The sequence below is a fragment of the Podarcis vaucheri genome (assembly GCF_965113315.1).
Source record: "Podarcis vaucheri genome assembly, chromosome: 13".
NCBI classification, from domain to species: Eukaryota; Metazoa; Chordata; class Lepidosauria; order Squamata; family Lacertidae; genus Podarcis; species Podarcis vaucheri.
In genome coordinates this window covers 37,170,447-37,198,140 of record NC_138751.1, presented here as the reverse complement: position 1 = coordinate 37,198,140, position 27,694 = coordinate 37,170,447, and the positions used below count along the sequence as shown (strand labels likewise).

The following is a 27,694-nucleotide window of genomic DNA, read 5'->3' as shown; positions in this document are numbered from 1 at the left end:
AGGCGACTATGGGGTTGTGGCTCTCATCTCGCTTTCAGGCTGAGAGAGCCGGCGTTTGTCCACAGACAGCTTTCCAGGTCATGTGGCCAGCAGGACTAAACCACTTCCGGTGCAACAGAACACCATGACGGAAGCCAGAGCTCACGGAAACGCCATTTACCTTTCCGCCACAGTGGTACCTATTTATCTACTTGTACTGGCATGCTTTTGAACTGCTAGGTTGGCAGGAGCTGGGACAGAGCAACGGGAGCTCACTCCATTGCAGGGATTCGAACCACCAACCTTCTGATCAGCAAGCCCAAGAGGCTCAGTGGTTTAGACCACAGCGCCACCCGCGTCCCTTTTGGCAAGTATATAGGCTGCACACACACAATACTTTTAAAGGGAATTTGAAACACATTTCCGCCCTCAAAGAATTCTGGGTACTGTAGTTTCTTAAGGGTTGCTGGGCATTGTGACTCTATGGGAGGTAAACTACGGTGCCCAGAATTCTTTGAAGGAAAGCAAGTGCTTCATACTCAGCTGGAGCCATCACGGCTAGCAGTCCTTGTTAGCCCAAACCCTCCGTGTAGCAATTAAATTTACAAAGCAACTCAGGATTTCCGCTCTGCAGCTTTGCTTAGACCACTCCTGCAGTCTTTGCGCTTCACTCTCCGCATAAGCTTTCAAACTTTTAGGTCACGGCTCGAATTTTTAAATATCTCCCCTCTTTACCTGACTTCTTCTTATCTTGTCCCCCTTTGGACTGGCTCGTGGATCCTTTTCTGAAAATGGAAGATGGTTTTCTTTACCAGGGCAATAAAAATAACTCCAGTGTGTGAGAAGGAAACATTAAACCCTCCTTTTGTGTGCGTGTGTACATTTCTCTCCCGCCCCCTCCACACACACAAAAAGTGCAGACAATGTTTCTTTAAAAGTCTCCATCTGCAGTTCCCATTAGATGCGCCTCTAAGGTTTCGGGTGATTAATAGCTTGCATGCTTGGCTTGGGTTGGAGGGGTTGTGCAGGCAGGTTAAGCCCTCCCCCTCGCTCCTCTCTCACATTTCCCTTCCTAAGCTTGTCACTCACACCCCAGCAAAGTATTTAAAAAGTGTTTTCTGGGCTTCAGCACTTCACAGCAAGGAAGCTTCGGGCTTCAAACGCAACAGATGTGAAGTTTCTCCTGTGAAAGCTATGGAGAATTCTGCAGGGTTCCCCCTCACCGGCAAAGCCATGGCGGCGAGCTGGAGAGCTGTCTAACTGCAGAGGACCGGTTTCTTTTCCTGGGCAGAAAGTTAGACCACCGGGCTCCCTTTGCAACTGCGTTTGAAGAGCATCTCAAGAAACAAGGCACTCCTAGATGGATCCACCTGCTGCCAGTAGTTGCATGAGAAGCTCTCACCCGACCAATGCGCTCTGGGGTTGCCTGCGAAACCAGCATGCCGAAGGTGGAGGGACCACTGGGCCACACCATTACCCACAAGCCCCCTTTTCGTTCCACCACAAGCCGGACTTTGGCATCTACTCGGACTTCTCCAACTCCTGCCTGGCTGCAGCCCCCCAGAGCCTTCCCCGTGACGAGCGAGCTTTCGACGAGCACCACTCTTCCTTCCAGCACCCCGCGTGGCATTTTGCAGCCGCCGAAGGCAGGCGACGTTTGGCGGCTGAACTGGCTTTGGTCTCTGGAGAGCCAGAGGGCAGCGGCCCAAATGTGGTGGATGGCGCCATTGGCACGAGCGAAGACTACGTCCTGGCAGGGAACGTGGTGAGCGAAACGGAAAAGAAGACATCCAGAAGGAAAAAAGGGAGCGCAGGTAAGGTGGCGTTTAAGAATCCTAGGCTGGTAGAGTTACGTTTCCTCTGAAGGGGCAGGTTCATAGCTTGAGGGGTACTCCTGGGTCCTTTGCTGTTGCTCGAGGCTCAGGGGGCCTGGAGTGCCTTCGGCTGGTGGCCCAGTTATGCCCCTATCTGGACTTTGTTTGTTTGCTTAGTCGCATCTGACTCTTCGTGACCCCATGGACCCGAGCACACCAGGAACTCCTGTCTTCCACTGCCTCCCGCAGTTTGGTCAAACTCATGCTGGTAGCTTCGAGAACACTGTCCAACCATCTTGTCCTCTGTCGTCCCCTTCTCCTTGTGCCCTCCATCTTTCCCAACATCTTTTCCAGGGAGTCTGCTCTTCTCATGAGGTGGCCAAAGTATTGGAGCCTCAGCTTCAGGATCTGCCTATCTGGACAGGGATAGCCTAACTACTGTTGTCTGTGCTCTGGTAACCTCAAGGTTAGATTACTGCAATGCGTTATACGTAGGGCTGCATCTGAAGACGGTTTGGAAACTTCAGCTGGTGCAGAATTCAGCGGCCAGGTTGCTCACCGGAGCAAGATGGTTTGAAGATATTACACCGATCCTGGTCTGACTGCCCTGGCTACCAATTAGTTTCCGGGCCAAATTCAAAGTGCTGGTTTTGACCTATAAAGCCTTAAATGGCTCAGGACTGCAATGCCTCAAGGACCGCCTCTTTCCATATAAACCTACCTGGACCCTGAGGTCATCTTCTGCGGCCCTCCTTTGTGTGCCTCCTCCCTGAGAGGTCCGGAGGGTGGCAACACAAGAACGGGGCCTTCTCTGCAGTGGCTCCCCCTCTGTGGAATGCTCTCCCCAGGGAAGTTCACCTGGCGCCTTCATTATACACCTTTATGCACCAGGCAAAAACGTTCCTTTTTAACCAGGCCTTTGGTTGATCCAATTTACATCCTATGCCCTTTTAAAATGTGGCTCTTGGGGGGGGTATTATTGGGTTATTGTTTTTATTTTGAGTTTATATATTGTGATCTGTTTTGTGAACTGCTCTGAGACCTCCGGGTATAGGGCAGTATATAAACAACAACAACAACAACAACAATAGTTGGAAGGTACCCCAAGGGTCAACAACAACAACAACAATAGTTGGAAGGTACCCCAAGGGTCTTCTAGTCCAACCCCCTGCATTGCAGGAAACTCAGGTCCATGACAGATGGCCACCTGACCTCTGCTTAAAAATTTCCAAGGAAGCAGCCCCCAAGTATATAAATATCTATGTGTGATTCCAGTTATGCATCACAGAAAAATGTGGACCACAAAAGGACAGATTTGCATAATTTACATGCATTTGCTAATTTATATGTAGAGATGCGAGTTCAGAAATGATTACTGTGCTTTGAGTGGAAATACATCTCACCCTGGCAGAGAAGACAGGGACCCCATCTGCCTGCTCTGTCTGCTGTCCACCTCAGCCCACAAACAGAGGAATTTGCTGCATACTGTCAGACCACTGGTCCAACTCATAGCTGTCAACTTTCAGATTTGAAAATAAGGGATCAGCAGCCTCACCTGTCCTGGGGATCTAACAATCCGGGATAGCAGTGGGAAGCAGCGGGAAACGGCACTGGAATAAGGGAATTTCCTGCAAAAAAAGGGAAGGTTGACAGCTATGGTCCATCTAGCTCAGTAGTGTATACAGTGTTTCAGACTTAGGTTCTCTCCCAGCCTTTCCTGAAGAGACCAGGGATCGAACCTGTGGCCTTCTGCTTGCAAAGGTGTGTGATCTGCCACTGAGCTATGTCCTTTCCTCTGATTTCCCTTCCTGTTGTTCTTTATCTTTAAGGTGCCCTTGGACTGGACGGTCCTTCAAAGAGAGGGCTGTTCTCTGTGAAGTAGGTCACATGGCCACTCTAGTATCTATTATTGATTTGTTTTCATCTGGTCCAGGAACCTTCCTTTCAAAAATAAAATATTTTTTTAAATTCATTTTTGCCTTTAACGATTACCATCGCAAATGAATCATAATCATAAACACATAGGCTTCTCTGAATCCCCTGACTCCCTTCCACCCCTTGTTACTCTTTTCCAACTGCATCTTATAATGTTCTCTATATTTTCTTAGTACTCTGTTCTCACCATAGTTCTCGCTACATTGCAAGTGTTTTCTAAAATCCTGCCAGTGTATTTAATTGTTTACACAGTGTTCTTTTAAGCACCGTATTTTTCGCTCTATAAGACGCACCAGACCACAAGACGCACCTAGTTTTTGGAGGAGGAAAACAAGAAGAAGAAAAAATCTGAATCTCAGAAGCCAGAACAGCAAGAGGGATCGCTGCGCAGCGATCCCTCTTGCTGTTCTGGCTTCTAGGATAGCTGTGCAGCCTCCATTCGCTCCATAAGACGCACACACATTTCCCCTTACTTTTTAGGAGGGAAAAAGTGAGTCTTATAGAGCAAAAATATGGTAACTTATAAATTTTCCCCCATTCTTTATTAAACTTGTTATCTTCTTGATTTTTGATCTTCCCGGTCATTTTCGCCACTTCAGCATAGTCCATTATCTTTGTCATTCTTCTCTTGTAGATACTTTATCTTCCTTCCATCTTTGGGCAGAAACCTTCCAAACAGTTTGGAATGTAGACAAAAAACTCTCTGGCATATTAATCATGGTGATGATGAAAGGAAACAAGACATCATAGAACAGAGATTAAGCAAAACAAGTGGTGGGAAATGCACTGAAATGAATTCCAAGGTGGGGAATCCTGCAGTCCTTCAGATTTTGCTGGACTCCATCTCCCATCATTCCTGACTGCAGCTGATGGGACCTGGAGTCCAAGAATGTCTTGAGGGCTCCAGGTTCCCTCAGCCCTGGCTCATGATGGAACAACAAGATTTATTTCAACAGGCCCATCTAAACGCCAGTCATAAGAGGAGGTGGACTAACGAGCTTCTTGGGGGAAAGGGAATTCCACAATGTGGGTCCCCTACATAGCTGTCAATGTTTCCCTTTTTTAAAGGGAAATTCCCTTATTCCGAATAGGATTCCTCGCAAGAAAAGGGAAACGTTGACAGCTATGGTCCCCTACAGAAAAGGGCTCTTTCTGGCAGCCCAGCCAGCCAATTGGATGGCAATGGGAAGCAGAGCAAGGCCTGCAGTGTCCAATGGACCACAAGGGGTGGGCCAGTTCCTGTGAGAGAAGGTAGCCCTGCCCGGCTTTGGACTGGTGTTGATATTGAGTCAAAGCGACCGGGCACCTCTTCGCGACAAACTGAAACAATTGTGAAATGGATTTCAAATGTGATGGCTTCTCTCCCACCAAGAGTCTTGGAAAGTGTAACTCTGAGATTATGCTCAGGTGTCCTTTCTAGAAGGTTCTAGAAAGGCGAATCTTCCTCTGTGAAATAGCTGCCATTGCAGATGTTGTTTCACATCGTGGAGATGATCGCAACTCCAGATTTTGCATACAAAGTCTAGTTAAAAGACAACAATAATAAAGCACAGAGTTCGGCTTATGAGCCAAAGGAGCAAGAAAGGAAGGAATTTTATTTTATCTAAAATAAAAACATCCCTGATTCCTTCTGGAGATGAGAGTGTGACCATCTCCAGCCTGCAGTCATTACAAATAAGCTTCCCAGGTTGCAACTCAAAGATGGTGTGTAACGTCCTTTAAATGTCACATGTTTTCAAGAGACCATGCAACCTTGGCTGGCCCTCCCCTCTTTTCCCATTGGTTCCCTTCCTTGCCTACTCCCTGTGCCTCCTTTGGGATGGAATCAGATTCCCGCTTGCTATAGCAGGCCCAGGAAGAGTGTGGGCAAGGGGACTAATGGCTGAGGAACCAGGTGCTGCTGGACTACAAGGTCCCGACTTCACTGACTATTGGCCATGCTAGCTGGGGCTGATGGGAATTGGAGTCCATCAACATCTGGAGGGCTGCAAAGCTTCCCCATCCCTGGGATAATGCATCAGCAGGACCAACAGCTGCACCATCCTACAAAGCCTCATGAATCATCCCCACCAGAATATGAGACATCCTTAGACCACAACTTGGCAACTCTAGTTACAGTACTCAATGCACACAGATAGATGCTGAGGTTGGAGCATGCCTTGAAAACATGCCCTCTGGCCTGGAAGTTCTGCCTGGCAGGACAGGCCAAATGCTCAAGCAATGCATTAGATGCCCTATCAGAATTGCGTAGGTCTGTTGAATGACGGCATCTGTCTTAGCTACATGGACAACCACACCTTGCCCCATAGCCTTTGAAACAATGCACAAGGAAGCAAGGAACCTGGTTCTTTCAGGGCAGACAAGACATTATCTCTTCTGCTGGCATCCAGTGAAGGCCCTGCAGAGCTGCTGCCAGTCAGAATAGGTGCTATAGGGAAGGGCTGGCACGAGCGCCTTGGGGAGCCCTGGCACGACCCGTTGGCATTGCTGCCTCCATGGCATTACCACCCTCTCACGGCATCATAAAAACACAGGACAAACTCTTCTCTCCCCTAATAAGCAAAAGCTCTTTGAGGTGAATTTTCATTACTCTGGGAGAATAACACCAGGTAACTAAAAATAATAACAATCACCACATCATAGTGGTAATAAAATAACAGCTTAAGACAGTGGTTCTCAAAGGGTGTGGCATACCACACCAATGGCCAGAGAGGATGGCAAGTGTGGCAGGAAAATCCATCAATATTAGAAATCGTGCGGCGGCAGTGGGAGGCCCCATTAGCTAAAGTGGTACCTCAGGTTAAGAACAGTTTCAGGTTAAGAACAATTTAAGTTCTTAAGCCGAGGTACCACTGTAGTTTCTGGGTGTCCCACGATCATATTATAAAGTTGTTGTGTTCCAGAACATGCTAAGAGTTGCTTCTTTCTGTTTCCCAAAAAGCAAACTGGCGTGCTGTGAGCAAATGTTTATTCTGAAAATGTGGGCCAGAGAAAAAAAAGTTTGAGAACCACTGGTTTAAGACAACAAATCTGAGTAGGCTTAGAGAAGTCCTATGAGCAGGTAAATTTATTTTTCTCTAGCAGTAAAAATAGCAGCTGGTTTTTGTGTGTGTGTGTGTGCAGGAAAGAAGTCAAAGAAATGCTACAGGAAGGAAGGGGAACCTATTTTCCCAGGTTCTGTTGCCCCAGTTCAATTCAGACCCTGGCCTCCTGGCAATGCACAGACACCTGATTTAAAACAGAGTATCAGGAGACCCAAGGGGACGCGGGTGGCGCTGTGGGCTAAAGCCTCAACGCCTAGGGCTTGCCGATCGAAAGGTCGGCGGTTCGAATCCCCGCGGCGGGGTGCGCTCCCGCTGCTCGGTCCCAGCGCCTGCCCACCTAGCAGTTCGAAAGCACCCCCGGGGGCAAGTAGATAAATAGGTACCGCTTACCAGCGGGAAGGTAAACGGCGTTCCGTGTGCGGCTCTGGCTCGCCAGAGCAGCGTTGTCACGCTGGCCACGTGACCCGGAAGTGTCCCCGGACAGCGCTGGCCCCCGGCCAATAGATGTGAGATGGGCGCACAAACCCCAGAGTCTGACAAGACTGGCCCGTTCGGGCAGGGGTACCTTTACCTTTACCTTTATCAGGAGACCCAAACATTAATCCTTGATCCAATCATGGGTTTCCCACACCAAATGTAGTCAGAACCCAATATGCCCTCACAAATGAGAAGTGGCTCAGGAATCTTGCAGTGGCAGGTGACTGATGTCCCCACAGTGCCCTGGGCCAGTGCAGGATTTGGGCATTGCGGGGCTGTTCCAATGAATGGAATGGGTGGGGGTAGATTATCTGACACGTTCGTTGATGCTACTGCTGCTCACGGCCACCATCACTGTTGGGAAGCCTGTTTCCTTCAGTGGGGTGGGGTGGTCACTGTGGAAAGGCTGGGGCCTCCCTCACACCCGACACTGTCCGTGAATTAGGTCTGGTATAAGGCAGCGTTCTTTGTTCCTTCCTAAATTCGATCCTTCCTCCTGGACGGAAAACACATGCAGTCATTTTCAGGGGATTTGGAGGCTAGATAGCATGAGCGGTCCTATCGTTTAATCCAGACCTGTACTGCAGGCCAGGAAAATACAGCCAGCAGCTCCCTGTGAGGCCCAGAAATGTTGCGGCTGAGAGGATGGTTTAGGCAGAAATCCCAGCCCAGGACCTGCATTATGTTAGAGGAGTGTTCTGCAGACAAGAGCGTTGCTTGACACTGAACTTGCTTTTGGGTCTCCCCATGGCATCTGCTTGGCTCTAGATCAGCGGTTCTCAACCTGTGGGTCCCCAGATGTTGTTGGACTACAACTCCCATCATCCCTGAGCTCTGGCCTTGCTAGCTAGGGGTGATGGGAGTTGCAGTCCAACAACATCTGGGGACCCACAGGTTGAGAAAGGCTGTTCTAGATGGACCACTGGCTTGCTCTAGCAGGCTTTTCTCGTGGTTGAGTTTGAGACTGATCCTGTTCTGGACACTGAGGTTTGGTTCTGTGGGATGGGTTGAATAGGTAGGAGAGGATATATGAATTGCAGTTTATCCCTCCAAGCACCCACGTGTGTTGGGTTGAACAGACTTTCAAAATCCTGTCCTTGGCAGCAAAACCAGAAGCCTAGGAATTAGGCTGCAAAGCCTCCTTTGAGCAAATCTAGCTACAAAGCAAGCTGGCTCCCCCCTCCTCACAAAGCTTGAGAATGAATAAGGCAACAATCTGGGGAGCAAGTTTAAAAATAAGATTTTCTTGCTCTATAATGATGCATTGGTCCACAGCAAAGGCAGCAGTAAAAACTATGCAGGCAAAATACTTACATTTGCAGCATAACCAGTGAAGTATTTGCCTATCAGCAATACAGCTCTGTGGATTTAACCCCTTCTCATGCTAACTAGCAAGAATACGCATTCTTGCTCGTTAGCGTAAGGTTTGGCTGCTAATCTCCCTCAGGTTCTGGAATATGTGCAATCCTGATGATGAAGAAAATGTATTGAGCCATAGAAGAGGGCCTTTCCCTCATCACCAAACATACCAGAGTGAATTCCCCATACAAGAGCCGCATACTGGGGGACTGAGAAGGTGGACTACTAAACCCACCTTCATCCCGTTCTTTAACCATCTTGATTTGTGAATGCTGGCTAAGACAGGAATGAGGAACCTGTGTCTGGACTATAAATGCCATCATCCCTGGCCACTGGCCATGCTGGCTGGAGCTGATGGCATGTTAAGCCTGTTAAATTCAATAGGACTACTCTGGGTAAAATTTAGCTGCATGCTACTCCCTGTTTTCCACCTAGAGACCCTACCAATGAACTGGGAATGCTTGATCTTTGCATTTCTTTCATTATCCTGCCCTTCATCCGGAGATCACAGGGTAGTTCACAGCATAAAAATACAAAACGAGAACACAAAATACATAATAAAAACAAGAACAGAAACCAACAAATATCCCCCACACAAATACATGTAAAATGACATAGAAGGTTAATTCGCCAAAGGCCTGTTTATAGGGAAACGCTTTCACCTGGTGCCTAAAGATATGTAATGAAGGCGTGAGGCGGGCCTCTCTGGGGAGAGCATCCCACAAATGGGGAGACACTGCAGAAAAGGTCCATTCTTGTGTTGCCACCCTTCAGATCTCTCGTGGAGGAGGCATGCGAAGGAGGGCCTCAGGTGATGGTCACAGGGTTTGGGTCGGTTCATATGGAGAGAGGCGGTCCTTCAGGTAATGCGGTCCTTGAACCATGCCAACTCTCTTTCCCCTAAAAGGTAAAGGTTAGGTCCAGTTGCGGATGACTCCGGGGTTGTGCGCTCCTCTCGCTCTATAGGCCAAGGGAGCCAGTGTTTGTCCGCAGACAGCTTCCGGGTCTTGTGGCCAGCATGACTAAGCTGCTTCTGGTGAACCAGAGCAGCGCACGGAAATGCCGTTTACCTTCCCGCTGGAGCAGTACATATTTATCTACTTGCACTTTTTCAAACTGCTAGGTGGGCAGGAGCTGGGGCCAAACAACGGATGCTAAGTCCGTTACGGGGATTCAAACTGCCAACCTTCTGATCGGCAAGCTCTAGGCTCAGTGATTTAGACCACAGCGCCACCCGCGTCCCTCTCATTCCCCTAGTGGGCTCACTTTGCTTCCACAAGGAATGTTTCTGTCCTTTCTCTCTTCCAGAAAGCCAGGACACAGGTGGCGGGGGCAGCAGCAGCAGCAGCACAAAAGCAGAAGTCAGCAGCTCCAAAGCAAGGAAGGAACGCACCGCCTTCACCAAGGACCAGTTGCGGGAGCTGGAGGCGGAATTTGCACATCACAACTACCTGACGAGACTCCGGAGATACGAGATTGCAGTGAACCTCGACTTGACGGAAAGACAGGTGAAGCTCCTCTGCTCCAGCAGCCCTTTGAGGCTGGGCAGCCTCGTCTCCAGCTTGGGCAACAATGCCTGGAGACAATGGTGGAGAGAAGAGGGAAAATATTGGGTGAATGTTCATTTTCTACCTGCTCAAGTACAGTGGTACCTCAGGTTAAGAACTTAATTCGTTCTGGAGGTCTGTTCTCAACCTGAAACTGTTCTTAACCTGAAGCACCACTTTAGCTAATGGGACCTCCTGCTGCCGCCGCACGATTTCTGTTCTAATCCTGAGGTAAAGTTCTTAACCCTAGGTACTATTTCTGGGTTAGCGGAGTCTGTAACCTGAAGCGTCTGTAACCTGAAGCATCTGTAACCTGAGGTACCACTGTACACTGATTCATTTACAAAAAACAAACCCCACAATCACAAGGCCAATTCACCCAACACAACACATTATTATTATTATTATTATTATTATTATTATTATTATTATTATTATTAATACCCCACTCATCTGGCAGGGTTTCCCCATCCACCCTGGGTGGTTCCAAACAGAATATATAAAAAAGCGACAAAACATCAAACATTAAAAACTTCCCTAAACAGGGCTTCCTTCAGATGTCTTCTAAAAGTCAGATAGTTGTTTATGTCCTTGACATCTGATGGGAGGGTGTTCCACAGGGTGGGCGCCACTGCTGAGAAGGCCCTCTACCTGGTTCACACTCCTGTGTGAGTGTCTGGGGACCCTGCTCCTTCCTGCCACTTACCACCTGGCCCAGTCCTCCTGGGCAGCAGAACGCAGCAGTCCCTGTGAAGCTTCAGGCCCCGCCCCAGGCCAGGTGGTAAGCGCCCTCAGAGGTAGACCTCAGTGTCTGGGCTGAACGATGGGGGTGGAGATGCTCCTTCAGGTATACTGGGCCGAGGCTGTTTAGGGCTTTAAAGGTCAGCACCAACACTTTGAATTGTGCTTGGAAACGTACTGGGAGCTAATGTAGGTCTTTCAGGGCCTGTGTTATATGGTCTTGACGGCCACTCCTATATAGAATCACAGAGCTGAAAATGGGAGTAGGCGGATCTGTGAATTTCAGGTCTGCTCTTTTTCTTATTTCACCAGCCTTAAACTCAGTTCTCCACATTTGCATCTTACTCGGGGGTTCAGTTCCCAGTGTTCCACATATTCACAAAAACGGCATGTACCCAAAGCCTTTGAGCTGCCCCCAAGGCTAGTGGCTGAGGGGAAGAGAGGGAATCCTCAGTGTTTCCAAGCTCTCTGCCTTGTTTGCATTTACAGTGGTACCTCCAGTTGCAGATGGGATCTGTTCCGGAGGTCCGGTCGGATCCTGAGGTTTCTGCAACTTGAGGACCACTTCTGCGCATGCGCAGACTGCTTCTGCACATGCATGCATGGCGAAACCCAGTAAAATACTTCCGGGGTTGCGGTGCATGCACCCCAAAGTTTATGGAACCAGAGGGTTACGTAAACAGAGGTACGACTGTAATTGGCACAATTACAACCAGTCTGTCTTCAACCGTGTATGGTTGAAATGGCGCAAATTAAACAAGTGTACAGTGGTACCTCAGGTTATGTACTTAATTCGTTCTGGAGGTCCGTTCTTAACCTGATGCACCACTTTAGCTAATGGGGCCTCCCACTGCCGCTGCACAATTTCTGTTCTCATCCTGAAGCAAAGTTCTTAACCCGAGGTAATATTTCTGGGTTAGCGGAGTCTGTAACCTGAAGTGTATGTAACCTGAAGTGTATGTAACCTGAGGTACCACTGTAAATTCAACAGCGTTTCAGTGCAGATTTCTCTCAATACGAACATTCTTGCAAGCAATTTCCCTTAATGTGATGCATGATTTATATTCACTAATACAGTGGTAACTTGGTAGGTGAACGGTTTGGCTCCCGAACAAATCGGCTGACAAATGCCGCAGACCCAGAATTGCGAACGTTTTCTGGAAGCCGGATGTCCAACATGGCTCCTGCAGCCAATCGGAAGCCGTGTCTTGGTTTTTGAACCTTTTCGGGAGTCGAATGGACTCCCAGAACGGATTAAATTCAAGAAGCAAGGTACCACTGTACATGCATTCTTATGCACACTCGACCCTAGCAGGTGCAATTTTTTTTGCACATGTGGGCTAGAGAACCGCATTGCAAAATTCGGAAAAGTGTGAATTTGCAAGGGCTGTGTTTTGCATGCGTGCAAGCTCACCTTAAGCCTCTCCCTCTTCTCGCACAGGTCAAAGTGTGGTTTCAGAACCGCAGGATGAAATGGAAACGTGTGAAAGGTGGGCAGCCGGTGTCACCCCAGGACCACAGCCTGGAAGACATGGACTCAGCTGCTTCTCCAAGCTCAGAGTAGCCCTGTACACAGTGTCTCAGAAGGCCTGGACCAATCTCTTGGCATCATCACAGCCCAGATCGTTGGCTCTCTCCCTAAGACTTTGCAAGAGTTGGCTGAAGAAGGAGCAGTTTCAGAAGAGACTTGGCCTTGCTTTCCCAGGTAGATCTGGGCTCTCTCCTTCCCTCTTATCTCTGACGGAATTGCTTTTCACAAGCCACCAACAAGGGAAATCAAGGCACGGATGGCATCCCAATCATTCTAATACTGCAGACATGACACTGTTAGAACCATGAAGCGAACATGTACGTTGTGTTTGCTCCCAACTTAGCATCCCTCTCCAGGATCACATTCTGGAAAACAGCAACAAGCCGAGGTTTCGAGTTTGCAGCAGAAGCAGGCTAGACCACCCAGGAGGTCACCGAAAAAATCTTACAGCCGGTCTCTCAAGCTCCCCAGAAGAAAAAGTGTGCATATAGAATTGCCTTAGGCAGTTTCAAATCCCACTGCGAAGTGTTATAGATCGCCCCAGTACTATATTATCTTCCGCCATTAAAAGAAATAAAATGATCAGTCCTTGCCAAGGGCTGGACAAGAATCTGCACTCCCAGAATGTGTCAAGAATTGCCACTTTCTTGCCTATGATTAATAGGCTGCTTTGTTGCTTGGAAGTGTGTGCTGTGAATTTTGATCCCTGCTGTTCACCGCACCTCCCTGCAAAAACCAGTTGAAGAGCTCAGATCTCTCTCAGTAATTACGGGGCAGCTTCAGTGGTACCTTGGTTCTCAAACTTAATCTGTTCCGGAAGTCCGTTCCAAAACCAAAGCGTTCCAAAACCAAGGCACGCTTCCCCATAGAAAGTAATGCAAACGGTTTAATCCGTTCCAGACTTTTAAAAACAACCCCTAAAATAGCAATTTAACATGAATTTTACTATCTAACGAGACCATTGATCCATAAAATGAAAGCAATAATCAATGTGCTGTACTATAAAATAAGATGGCATTGTAGATGATAAAAAATAAAATTATTATTTTTTCTTACCTGCACTGATGATAGTCATTGTTTGGATGGGGGGGGGGCTTTTATCCATTTCCGCAGCCATTCATTCAATCAATCAATCAATCAATCAATCAGTAGCTGAACTGGGTGCCACACAGTCACAAAAACAAATTAACCGAAAAAGCCTCAAAAACAAGAAACACAAAATAAATAGCAAAAACAAACACGCCAAACTTAATCCGTCCCGGAAGTCTGTTTGATTTCCAAAATGTTTGAAAACCAAGGCGAAGCTTCTGATTGGTGCAGGCGCCCCGGAAACAACAGCCAACAGCCGCATCGGACATTCGGCTTCTGAAAAAAATTCGTTATACCGGAACACTTACTTCCGGGTTTTCGGTGTTTGGGAACCAAGGCGTTTGAGAACCAAGGTACCACTGTACTTGATTGTGCAACAGTTCTGCAGATTTGGGGGACTTTGCATTTTGATTCCTTCTCTTGGTGGTCCTGTCCTTTCCCTGCTTCTAACATAAAACTGACGTCTATATACAGGAACTGAGATGACACTGTACTGATAAATTATAAAAAGGAGGATTGGGTTTGTCCATAGGTGTCTGTAGCCTGCTTCTGTTTGTGACATGAGCTGGCCAGTGCAGGGGTCCCTCTAGGCTGGTGTTTTACCGCGGTTGTATTCTGCAATACATTTCTGACACAAGGATAGTGTGCTGCACAATCACAGAATTGCCAAGCTGGAAGGGTCCCAAAGGTCATCTAGGCCAACCCCCTGCACTGCAGGAAATTGCAGCTAATGAGCGGTGGGTTTATTCTGCTCTAGTTTGTTCTGGTGATGCTTCCCCAATGCTATGACGCTATCCCTTTCTGGAAGGGGCTATAGGGCAACAAAAGCGGAAGAAAAAGTAAACTAGAAAGTTTGCAGTGTTAAAAGTTGTGGGATTTCCACAGTGTGACTGCCCAGTGCTGCATTTACGTATAAGCTAAGCAAGCTATAGCTTAGGGCCCCACTCTCTTGGGCCCCCCAAAAAAAATTAAAGAAAAAACAACTGGATGTACATTTCCAAAATATAAGATAAAAAACAAATCAAATAAAACCGACATACAGCAGCAGTGTTTTGTGTTGTGTAGGCTCCTGTGATGTAAGTAATGGACCCCGCCTGTTAGCCTGCTCCCTAAAATACCACTGGTTTGCTCATTTCTAACAGCGACAATTTGTTGTTGACAAAGGACAGCTGGACATATAAAGGGCCCCATTACCTTCAGTAGCTTAGGGACTTATCAAACCTAAATCTGGCCCTGTGACTGCCCCAAAACTTGTGCCCAAACAGTATTGAAAGCAGGATTGTGTGTAATAATAGCACCGTGCACGCAGATCATGAGTGCACCGTAAAAAGGATGTCTGGAGGGGCCCTGGCTATTTCTGTTTTAGTGCAGAGAACTTGTCACATCTTTGAATTTGTCGTGCCATTTGCTGATTCGGATGCTGCTTTAGTCTTGCCACATAACAGATCGCTTTGTCGCACCTCCACCAGTCTGCTTGTCGGAAGGCTTAAAAATAAAATAAAATAAAACCTAGCTTGCTGGCCACAGGGGACCACCGGAGAGAACAAACCTGACCATCTGCAGCTCGCTCTGTTGCTTGCATGGCATCGGAAAACCAGAACCGTCCCTGGTCAACGTCAGCCAGGGGTAGTTACGTGTTGCGCACAGAAGGAACAGCAGGAAAATGCTTAGTCGGCAAATAGCGTGGGATGACTCATGCAAGCAGAGATGGGATTGGGAAGCCAATAAGCCCCAAGGGTCACTGCTAGCTTGACCCAGGAGGAAATTACTTCCTGACCACAGAAGCATGTCAGCCCTGGAGCATGAGCAAAGCAAATTGGGGGGGGGGAAATGTAATGGGGTGAGTGCTCTGCGTACTACCAAAACCTGTCTCTTGTTGTAGCAGCCACAGGATGCTCCGGGGGTAGTCAAGGTGGTGCCCTCCATATATAATAATAATAATAATAATAATAATAATAATAATAATAATAATAATAATAATTTGTTATTTATACTCCGCCCATCTGGGTGGGTTTCCCCAGCCACTCTGGGTGGCTTCCAACAGAATGTTAAAATACAATAATCTATTAAACATTAAAAGCTTCCCTAAACAGGGCTGCCTTCAGATGTCTTCTAAAAGTCTGGTAGTTGTTTTTCTCCTTGACATCTAGTGGGAGGGCGTTCCACAGGACAGGTGCCACTACCGAGAAGGCTCTCTGCCTGGTTCCCTGTAACTTGGCTTCTTGCAGTGACGGAACCGCCAGAAGGCCCTCAGAGCTGCACCTCAGTGTCCGGGCAGAACGATGAGGGTGGAGACGCTCCTTCAGGTATACTGGGCAGAGGCCGTTTAGGCTTTAAAGGTCAGCACCAACACTTTGAATTGTGCTCGGAAACATACTGGGAGCCAGTGTAGGTCTTTCAAGACCAGTGTTATATGGTCTCGGCGGCCACTCCCAGTCACCAGTCTAGCTGCTGCATTCTGGATTAGTTGTAGTTTCCAGGTCACCTTCAAAGGTAGCCCCACATAGAGCGCATTGCAGTAGTCCAAGTGAGAGATAACCAGAGCATGCACTCCAAGTCCCACCAGCCTTTAGCCAGCGCAGCTGTGAATGCAAGAAAACACAATATATCCCACCTTTCCCCACAAGGAGCTTAAGGTGGCTTACAAAGAATTGCAGGGGGATCCGGAGGGTCATCCAGATCGACCCCCTGCAATGCAGGAGTCTTGGCTCATTCCTGGCGCTCCTCCTGCAATCCCCACAACTACCTTGTGAGGTAAGTCAGGCTGAGAGGCCATGACTGGCTCAAGGTCACCCAGTGACCTTCAGGGCCAAGTGGAGATTTGAACCCTGATCTCCCAAGGCCTTTGTCTGACACGCCAAACACTACACTGTGATGGGAATTTTGAGGTCTTAGATGTATGTTAAATGTTCATAAGTACCAAGCAAACACGTACATAGATATATAAACCACATGTCTGAAAACCCCACAAGAAAAAAGTCCTGAACAAATTGACCTCAATTGTATTTCTCTGCAAGGTCCAAGTAGGAAACCTCCCCATTGTCTTTTTCCTTCACATATCCTGTCTTAAGGGCACATTTAAGATATGAATTGGGATGCGGATGGCACTGTGGGTTAAACCACAGAGCCTAGGGCTTGCCGATCAGAAGGTCGGTGGTTTGAATCCCTGAGATGGGGTGAGCTCCCGTTGCTCAGTCCCAGCTCCTGCCAACCTAGCAGTTCAAAAGCATGTCAAAGTGCAAGCAGATAAATAGGTACCGCTCCAGCGGGAAGGTAAACGGCGTTTCCGTCCGCCGCTCTGGTTTGCCAGAACCGGCTTAGTCATGCTGGACACATGACCCAGAAGCTGTACCAATCGGCCAATAAAGTGAGATGAGCGCCGCAACCCCAGAGTCTTCCGTGATTGGACCTAATGGTCAGGAGTACCTTTACCCTTTACCTTTAAGATATGAATAGGGTGTGAGCCTGTGACCTGGCCCAGGAACTAAGCAATCCAATCAAGTAAGCAGGGTATCCAATCAAGTAACCTGCCAGACAGGAGATAAACAACATTAAAATTTCTGTTTTAGACCACTTTTTCTGTGATGTAGGTATCTGGGGGGTGGTCTTAGGCTACACCCCTTCTGTGATGTATGTATGATGTATGGAGGGGTGGTCTTGAGCTCCAGGGCAGGGAATTTAAAATGTCTATATAAGGCCTTGCACGCCATTTTTCTGGGTCCTCCTCCTCTCCTGCGGGTGAGGGGAGCACCCTGTTGCAACAGATCAATAAAGATCAGGCTTACTAGCTGCTTTGCTTCTCAATATTCTCTGGTTGGCCTCTGTTATTTTCTCCTACCAATAGAGAACCTACGTAAGGACTCTGTATGGGCTCTTGGATACCCCATAAAGGAAAAAGGGCGGAAGTTGTTTACAACACCACCATGCTGGCTCTCAGAGGTACATCATTACCTGGAGGGCACCACGTTGGCAACCTCTGCTCTAAAGGAAAGCGAGGGGTGGAATGCAAGGGCTTAATCTGAGCCAGAGCTCATCCCCATCTTCTGTTTTCAGGCTGGGACTGAGCCCTGAGAACTTCACATTACTGCCAGTTTGACAATTGAAAAGCGACTCTGCCAATTTTTCATCGATCCTTTGCCCAATAGGCAAGAACGCTTCACAGGAAGCCTCCGCCCCCGTCTCTTATTATTTTGTTTCCTCCATTTGCTTCCAAGCAGGTCCACAGTGCCAGCAGGAGGAGAGTCCCAAGGCTGGTTGCGGTTTGAGCTCCAGCCCCTCACTTTTGTAAGCACAAGTCCTGGGAGCATCGCTTTCGCTGCATCTCTCTGCCTGTGTGAGTTTGAGGCTGGCTTCCTTGGGGATATTCCAGGCCTGCTCCCATAATTTTCTTCTTTTAGACTGCTGGAGATGTGAGGGAAAGCATGCATATGCAAGGTTCTGGCCAATCGCTCACAAAGGGACAAATCCTATCTCTCCACCACCATCCCAGACTGGAGGGGATTTATTGTCGCTGATGGATCTGCCTTTTTCTATAGTGGTTTTTTGTTTGTTATTACAATTTGATTTATGACTTATTTATAGTGGGGGTTTCCTCCTGCGTGCAAATCCACCCCCTGTCTCCAGCAATAATAGGGATAAACAAACCAAAAGAGATCGCAGCTGAGACATCAAGCCCCAGAACTTAACTACAGAATGGCAGGTGTGCCTCTGAACATATACAGAGTGCCTTTCGTCTTCCACCCCACCATCTATTATCCACTTAATTTAACTAGAATGGTAATAATAATTTTAACATTGGTAAACTAAAGGCAGCTTCTCCTTCTATCATCCCAAATAACAATTGATTTAATTTGAAGCATTTTATCTTGCCAGATAAACTTTGACATTAACCTTTGCCCTTTTAAAAACCTGAACAGTATTTAATATATGATGATAGATTTTTTTTAAAAAGACAATCTCTGTAACATAAAGATTTGCTTTGGCATCGACACCAAACTGCACCACTGAAATTTAATAATAATAATTTCCCTATTCTTTCTGTTAGAGAATATCTCTCCTAATAACCATTCATAATTGTTCTTAGATACATAATTCAAGAATTTTTTTAACCCTATCCCCAGCTATTCCACTGGCTTGCTCCTGTCCCTCCAGTAAACCAAGGTATAACCAATTTCTTCTTTTAGCTGTTCTTGTTGAATTTATTTTTATTCCCAAAATTTTTGGTGGCCTTTTGGCCTTTAACAACAACAGCAGCAATGTACCGCTCTCCATTTAAAAGGCAAAGGAAAATCTGTTTTGAAAGAACTGCTCTGGGGAATAGGGCTGGAGTGGAGTTTGGGATGCCTGAAGTGTCAGACAGTCAGCAGCTGTGAACTGGCAAATTGTTTCCCCTAAACTTGATCCATATAGGAAATTGTAAATCTGCACTAGCCAAAACAGAGGAGGTGCCATTTTGGCAGGGGGGAGGGGGGCAGCGGAGAGGGGAATCCCCTTGCCAGACACACGTTTCCCCATTTCAGGATAAGTTCTGTGAAACAGGTCAAAAACGTTCTCCCATTCAGAACCAGGGCTGGAATCAGATCCGGCCCGGGACATTTTGGCACCTGAGGTAAAGCCATAGCTGTCAACTTACAGATTTGAAAATAAGGGAACAGCAGCCTCGAAAATAAGGGATCAGCAGCCAATATAAGGGATTTTCTGGGCACAGGTATGTTCAACTTCTGAGCCCCTCCGAGCCAAAGGCAGAAAGCCCAGCCAGCAGCCAAACGAAGCCTCAAGCGGTGGTTCCCACAGCGCAGCAACCCAGCAAAGGGGATGCAGCAAGGAAAATCACTATCACCTCTCCGCTGGGAAGCGCTGAGCAAAGGCGAGTCCCCAGGCAACGTGGCCGATTTGATCAGCACAAGGCATGCAAGCTCCACCCCCCCAGTCGTTCTTAGACTCCTTATTGTGTGAGCAACGCCGTCAAGCAACACAGTTGGCGCCTCCCTCCTCCCTGGCTGGCAGGGAGGGAGGGAGAGGAGCCGCTTCCTTTGAAACCCGGGAAATTTAAGGGACATCATCAATAAGGGGCAGCAGCGGGACACGGCGCTGGGATAAGGGAGTTTCCTGCCAAATAAGGGACGCTTGACAGCTATGGGTAAAGCACAAAATGGCGCCCTCCTCCCTGCCAGGGAAGAACCAGCGAGTGAGGATCTGCATCAGGAACAAGGGGGCGGAATAAAGACCTACATGGGGATCGGCTGCCTCTATGGACCCCAGTGCCTGAGGCGGTCGCCTCACCTTGCCTCATGGGCAGGCCGGCCCTGGCAGAATTATTGATGTCCCTCCCTCAGATTTGGCTTTGTTGGCATCATCTTGGGCAGCCTTATCTGACTGGCTACATGGTGCCCTGATGCCCTCACCGTGGCTATGGGGTGCCATGGGAAGAAGCCAAGTGATGTGGGAAAGGGAACACTGGGGGAAAGGCCTTTCAGATAACCATGCATTAACATTAAAATCAGTTTTAAAACATGCAATCAGAACCATGTTGTTGTTGTTTGTTTTTTAGTCGTTTAGTCGTGTCCGACCCTTCATGACCCTATGGACTAGAGCACGCCAGGCACTCCTGTCTTCCACTGCCTCCCGCAGTTTGGTCAAAGTCATGCTGGTAGCTTCAAGAACACTGTCCAACCATCTCATCCTCTGTCGTCCCCTTCTCCTTGTACCCTCCATCTTTCCCAACATCAGGGTCTTTTCCAGGGAGTCTTCTCTTCTCATGAGGTGGCCAAAGTATTGGAGCCTCAGCTTCAGGATCTGTCCTTCCAGTGAGCACTCAGGGCTGATTTCCTTCAGATCAGAACCATAGTTTGGGTTTAAACATCTCCCTCTCTCAGGTTTCAATGGGGTACAGAGAAATGTGTATCTTTATAAAATGGCAGTGCTTGTGACATTTGAAGGATGTACATATCAATGAAGGGCCTTCGGGAATGAATCTGTCACCCAGACTGCTCATTGGACCTCTCTGGCCAGAGAGAAATATAAGAGGGCTTCCTCTGTCAGACAAGACTTGCTTGAGCAACAATGAGCTCTCGCATGTTTTGCGTGTGTGTGTTCTTACTTTTCAGCCCTGATTTGCCCATGGATACCAATTGCTTCTTGGTCCTGACATCTGGCTTGCTCTTTGACCTTGCCTCTTGGTTTGTCCTTTAGTCCTGACTTCTGTCTTCTCCTATGGCTTCTGCTTCTTCAGCTCACCTCAGACTGCCCACCCCTGGTCTCATGGCTGGCCCAAGACATTTTCCTGACTGAGGAGACAGACAAGATGACACCCCCCCTTCATTCCATGTACAGAATTATTTCTTCTTCTTCTTCTTCTTCTTCTTCTTCTTCTTCTTCTTCTTCTTCTTCCTCTTCCTCTTCTTCTTCTTCTTCCACTTGTAGCCAAGTAAGATGATCTTCCATAAACATGGTTTTAACAGTGAGTCTGTAAGTGACTATGGAGGCCAATTCTGGATCCACACATCCTTCCACAGTGGGGACATTGGTTTCCGGGCAGGAGTCGATCATTTGCCAAGCGTGCCCTCCTCTTAGCACGTTTCTCCCTTGCGTCCTGAGTTCGAGCATCTTCAAAGCCCATGACACCTTTGGTAAAGGCTGTTCTCCAACTGGAGCGCTTTCAGGCCAGTGTTTCCCAGTTGTCAGTGTTTATACTACTTTTTTAAAGATTTGCCATGAGAGAGTCTTTGAACCTCTTTTGTTGACCATCAGCATTACGCATTCCATTTTCAAGTTCGGAATAGAGTAGTTGCTTTGGAAGACGATAATCAGGCAGCAGAGGGACAGACATGCATATCTCTGTGAATCTGTCTCTCTTAAAACCAGTGGCCACCAGCACACCTTGTGGCAGTGAGTTCCCTAGGTTATGTAGTGCCATATATGTATTATGCCAACCCCCAAGCTCCTGAAACAAATGTTGGAATGACAGATATAGGAGGCAAGAAATAATCCGTCGTAAATAATAACTGCTGGTTCGGATTGTCTTCCATAGAGTAGTTGCTTTGGAAGACGGTAATCAGGCATCCACACAAAATGACAGTAGTACACCGACAGTAGTACACAGAGCCAGTGTGGTGTAGTGGTTAAGAGCGGTAGATTTGTAATCTGGGGAACCGGGTTCACGTCTCCGCTCCTCCACATGCAGCTGCTGGGTGACCTTGGGCTAGTCACACTTCTCTGAAGTCTCTCAGCCCCACTCACCTCACAGAGTGTTTGTTGTGGGGGAGGAAGGGAAAGGAGATTGTTAGCTGCTTTGAGACTCCTTCGGGTAGTGATAAAGCGGGATATCAAATCCAAACCCTTCTTCACAGACGCGGCAAAAGACTTGACGCAACACCATCACCATCCGATCGCAGAAAATCAGGATGAATGCTCACCAGATAGCCAGTGGTATCTGAACTCCACACCAGTGAATGAGGCTGAATGCTCATGAAAGTGGTTTTCTGGAAGCGGTCTGTGTTGAAGGAAAAGCTGGAGGTACTGAGTTCGAGTGCACCTCTAGTCAAAGACGGCTCCCTAACACAAGAATTTCACACAGAACCAAAGCCTGGTTTGGCAGTGTCCCCCGGCTTAAAATGTAGAGGATGTTTTCAATCAAGAAAGTGAGCTTGGGGGAAGATGCTGGCCTCCAATGGTGGTTTGTAAAACCCAAATCTGAAGCAGCTGCTGCTTGGAGGACCCAGAGAAACACAGAGTTTCATCCCCACCCTCCCTCAGGCTCCCACTACCGAGATTTCGGAGGGTCTAATTGAAAGAGCAGGCCTGGTGCTGTCAGCATTACAAGCTTGTGAAAAGCCTCCGGAATGGATACCTGCCGGCGAGCGCATTGCTCGCCAGTTTCGGAGTCACAAAGGTGTCCAATAAAAACACGATGCTTCCTTTTCCAGGAGGCATTACTTAAGTGGATCTGACGGCATTTCATCGGGGAGCTGAGCCGGTAAGAAACCGAAGGCAGACGGTTCCGTTTTCCTTCGGTGCGCTTTCGAAACCTGTGACACATCCCGTGGCAAAGTTTGTTTAATCCACCTGCCGATCGCTTCTCCTCCTCGCTTTCTCCTTGACCAGGCATGAGGCAAAGCCCTTGATGAAGCTTAACCCGGCTCCACAACAGCCAATTGTCTCCTGCCCCACCAAATCCCTCTGATTTCTTCCACTCATCCTCCCTCTATGCCCTGAGGGAGGGGGGAGGAAAGCGTGGCGCTAAGGAACACAGCGAGCATGACAGAACATTCCAGAAGCTGCGCGTCCCTCAGATCCCCCTCCGCCAAGAAATAAAATAAAAATGGCCGCTCTTTTTATCCAGCTAAATTTGTTGCCCTTCTGGGATTGGGAAAACGAGTCCCTCCTCACCCGGCATAATATGTCTGGATGAACTACAATCATATGACACAACATTAAATTACTCCTTCCTCTCGGTTTCCTTTCCCTGAGCAGTAATGGATGCCAGAGTACGTCAAGGCAGACAATACTTCTTTTGAGCTGGGGTGGATCTGGGTCCGGAGAGCAAAACTGTTCCAGAAGGGGAGGGGTTGGGGCAGGGGAGAGGAAATTAGGCAATGTTTTTGCAATGCAACCTCAAACCCACTTCATCTATTTTTTTGTTTTGTTTTAAAAAACCCTGCTAAATGGTGATTGAGCATCCTAGGGAGTTAAGAAGTACAGTGGTACCTTGGGTTACATACGCTTCAGGTTACAGACGCTTCAGGTTACAGACTCCGCTAACCCAGAAATAGTGTTTCAGGTTAAGAACTTTGCATCAGGATGAGAACAGAAATCGGGCTCCGGCGGCAGGGCAGCAGCAGGAGGCCCCATTAGCTAAAGTGGTGCTTCAGGTTAAGAACAGTTTCAGGTTAAGAACGGACCTCCGGAACGGACCTCTGGAACAAATTAAGTACTTAACCCGAGGTACCACTGTATTGCAAGACCCACATGGCAAGTGATTCAACGAGGGGGAGTCAAATTGCCACCTCTTGTTTCGGGGGTGTCAAAGAAAGACAGAACATTTTTTATGTATGCTACAACAGCAGCAAGAATACTTATCGCAAAGTACAGTGGTGCCCCGCAAGACGAATGCCTCGCAAGACAAAAAACTCGCTAGACGAAAGGTTTTTTCATTCGCGATTTGCCTCGCAAGACGAATTCCCCTATGGGTTTGCTTCGCAAGACGAAAACGTCTTGCGACTTTGTTAAACGGTTTAAACCGTGCTTCGCAAGAAGAAAAATTCGCTAGACAGCAAAAATTGCGGAACGAATTAATTTCGTCTTGCGGGGCACCACTGTATTGGAAGACACAAGATCTACCCACCTTGGAAGAATGGCAGATGAAGGTGATAGACTATATGGGACTGGCAGAAATGACCGGCAGAATCCGAGACCAGGGAAAAGAGACGGCGGAAGAAGATTGGAAGAAATTTAAGAACTATCTTAAGAAACATTGTAAAATTAATGAATGTTAGAATGATGCTGGTTTAGAAATTAAGTGGATTACAGTTGTAAGGATTAAGTTAAAAGAAAAGAAAGGTTAAAAATTAGATAAACTTAAGGGTGAGGATTTGCTGAATTAAAATTTGAAATTGGAATGCAGAAAGGGGAGGTATGAGGAGGTCGGAGAAGTAAGTTATAAGAAAATAAGGGTTTGAAATTATACTTGTTCTTTTTTTGTTTGTGTTTGTTTGTATTGTCCTGTTTGTCTGTATAATTTGTGAAACTTTAATAAATATTTTATAAAAAAAAAAAAGAACGGACCTCTGGAACGAATTACCGTATTTTTTGCACCATAACACTCACTTTTTTCCTCCTAAAAAGTAAGGGGAAATGTCTGTGCGTGTTATGGAGGGAATGCCTATGAGTGGCATGCCTACGGATTTTCCTCCTCTAAAAACTACGTGCGTGTTATGGTCGGGTGCGTGTTATAGAACGAAAAATACGGTAAGTACTTAACCTGAGGTACCACTGTATTGCAAGACCCACATGGCAAGTGATTCAACGAGGGGGAGTCAAATTGCCTCCTCTTGTTTCGGGGGAAAGGTTATTTCAGCTCCATTTCCTTTCCAGGGCAGGAGCCCAAGGGGGAACTGTGCTTACCCTCCAACATTTCTCTGATCAAATTAGGGACTTCCCATTCTATAATAATAATGATGATGATGATAATTTTATTCTTTATACCCTGCCCATCTTACTCAGCTGCCCCAGTCACACTCTGGGTGACTTCCAACATATATAAAAACATAACAAAGCATTTTAAAACTTCCCTATACAGGGCTGCCTTCAGATGTCCTGTAAAGGTTGTATAGTTATTTATCTCCTTGGCTCAGGGGCCGCATGACTCCATATCCTCCAACGTTTCTCCGATGAAAATAGGGGCGCCCTAAGGAAAAGCGGGACAGTCCAGGATCAAATTGGAAACTGGGATGGCTTCTCTAAATCTGGGACTGTCCCTGGAAAATAGGGACACTCGGCGGGTCTGAGCATGTGATCCAACAATTTCCCTTCTTTGCTTTTTACTGTGCCACCTTCTGGATTTCCATTAGTGTTGCGTATGGGGTGGTCAAGTGGCACACTATACAGAGGATGTTCCTCTATTTGCAGTGTGCAGTTTGAAGGGACACGGGTGGTGCTGTGGGTTAAACCACAGAGCCTAGGACTTGTTGATCGGAAGGTCGGCGGTTCAAATCCCCGCGACGGGGTGAGCTCTCGTTGCTCGGTCCCTGCTCCCGCCCACCTAGCAGTTTGAAAGCACGTCAAAGTGCAAGTAGATAAATAGGTACCACTCCAGCGGGAAGGTAAACGGCGTTTTTGTGCACTGCTCTGGTTCGCCAGAAGCGGCTTAGTCATGCTGGCCACATGACCCAAAAGCTGTACGCTGGCTCCCTCGGCCAATAAAGCGAGATGAGCGCCACAACCCCAGAGTCAGCCACGACTTGACCTAATTGTCAGGGGTCTCTTTACCTTTACCTAGATGGGTTGGTAATTAACTGTTGAATGTTCTCCACTCTAGTCGTACCTTCAATCCCAAACGCCTTGTGACTCGAACATTTTGACTCCCGAACGCCGCAAACCTGGAAGTGAGTGTTCTGGTTTCTGAACGTTTTTTGGAAGCTGGCCATCCGACGTGGCTTCCGCAGCTTCTGATTGGCTCCAGGTATATTGTTGTTAAGTCATTCAGAGCACATCATCTGTAAAACCTTGAATTCAGCCCAGAGATTTATCAGGAGGCATGGGCAATTCTTTAAGAACCAGAACACAGTTCTGATAGGTGTCAGAACCTGTACTTAACCATGAAGTAGTTAGTGCCACACTTTTTAACAAAAACAGAAAGAAGTGCTGGTACTGCTGCTTCATAATAAGAGTGGCTCGCTTAAGCATACTTTTATTTGTTATAGGAAAATCCTGGGGCTCACTTGGATTACCAAACAAAGACGCCAGCCAGGAATATAGGAGCAAAACAGCAGCCAGTAGGCCTGGTCTTTATTTTAAAGGACTGTTGCAACAGGACTTCTACTCACCACACGGGAGAAGCAGGAAGAAGCCCAGAACAAAGGATGGCTCCCACTTTTATCAGTTTTACAAAGATACCCACAACACCCCTAAAATTACATCATGCATACATCAGAAATACATCACAAATTGGGAGGGTCTGGTGACAGAAACCTGAGCATCAGGTTTGCCCCCACCCTTCCCTTGACCTCCACCTCACACCCATCAAGTAAGACAAAAGAAATATTTACAAGTTCCTGGTTTCCCAGGCCAAGTTAATCACACCTCTTTGTCCCGACCAAGAACCTAATCCATTCCTGGTGGTTTGCCATTGTCCATGGGATGACTGCCTGTCTGACATCCATTTGCCAGGATGCCAGCGATTACCTTTTGTGCAAGAGGCTGCTGTGTACGTGACCCCAGGTTTCACGGATTATGGGCGCCTACATCCCAGAATCCCCGCTTCTTAGGCCATTCCTTTCCTGAACAGAACAAAGTTGGAATGGTGCAAATCCATACTGGAGCAATTTTATTTGACTTTCTAAAAAAATTCCCAGGGAGCCAGTACGTAGATACGCTTATCAGTGAATTGTTACGCTTGGTAATGTGCAGCAGAGGCCCTTTGAATGTTGTTGTTGTTTAGTCATGTCTGACTCTTTGTGACCCCATGGACCAGAGCACGCCAGGCACTCCTGTCTTCCACTGCCTCCCGCAGTTTGGTCAAACTCATGCTGGTAGCTTCAAGAACACTGTCCAACCATCTTGTCCTCTGTCGTCCCCTTCTCTTTGTGCCCTCCATCTTTCCCAACATCAGGGTCTTTTCCAGGGAGTTTTTTCTTCTCATGAGGTGGCCAAGGTATTGGAGCCTCAGCTTCACGATCTGTCCTTCCAGTGAGCACCCAGGGCTGATTTCCTTCAGAATGGAGAGGTTTGATCTTCTTGCAGTCCATGGGACTCTCAAGAGTCTCCTCCAGCACCATAATTCAAAAGCACCAATTCTTCAGCAATCAGCCTTCTTTATGGTCCAGCTCTCAGTTCCATACATCACTACTGGGAAAACCATAGCTTTTACTATATGGACCTTTGAAAAGAGATAGGAAAAACTGTGATGAAGTGTTTTGTGATTGTGATAAGAATTTTAGAGTCTTAGATACATAATAAAGGTAAAGGTACCCCTGCCCGAACGGGCCAGTCTTGACAGACTCTGGGGTTTGTGCGCCCATCTCACATCTAGAGGCCGGGGGCCAGCGCTGTCCGCAGACACTTCCGGGTCACGTGGCCAGCGTGACAACGCTGCTCTGGCGAGCCAGAGCCGCACACGGAACGCCGTTTACCTTCCCGCTGGTAAGCGGTACCTATTTATCTACTTGCCCCCGGGGGTGCTTTCGAACTGCTAGGTGGGCAGGCGCTGGGACCGAGCAGCGGGAGCGCACCCCGCCGCGGGGATTCGAACCGCCGACCTTTCGATCGGCAAGCCCTAGGCGTGAGGCTTTAGCCCACAGCGCCACCCGCGTCCCATAAATAAATGTACATAAATGTTCATAAATGTACCAACCAAGCACGTACATAGATCAGCACAGGTAGACCGACCTGAAACCATTTTTGATTCCCAAACTGACCAAATGTTTTCTCTGCAAGGAGGGAGAGGGTCTGGAAACCTTCCCA

At 47.6% G+C, this 27,694-nt stretch overlaps 1 protein-coding gene across 1 annotated transcript; it reads left to right on the top strand.

Moving 5' to 3' along the window:
- Positions 1-1,050: 1,050 nt before the first annotated feature.
- Positions 1,051-15,301, top strand: MEOX1 (mesenchyme homeobox 1). Its single transcript, XM_082194538.1, has 3 exons — positions 1,051-1,793; positions 9,917-10,116; positions 12,338-15,301. Exons 1-3 carry the CDS (start codon positions 1,340-1,342, stop codon positions 12,458-12,460), a joined length of 777 nt encoding a protein of 258 aa, XP_082050664.1. The 5' UTR covers positions 1,051-1,339; the 3' UTR covers positions 12,461-15,301.
- Positions 15,302-27,694: the final 12,393 nt, after the last annotated feature.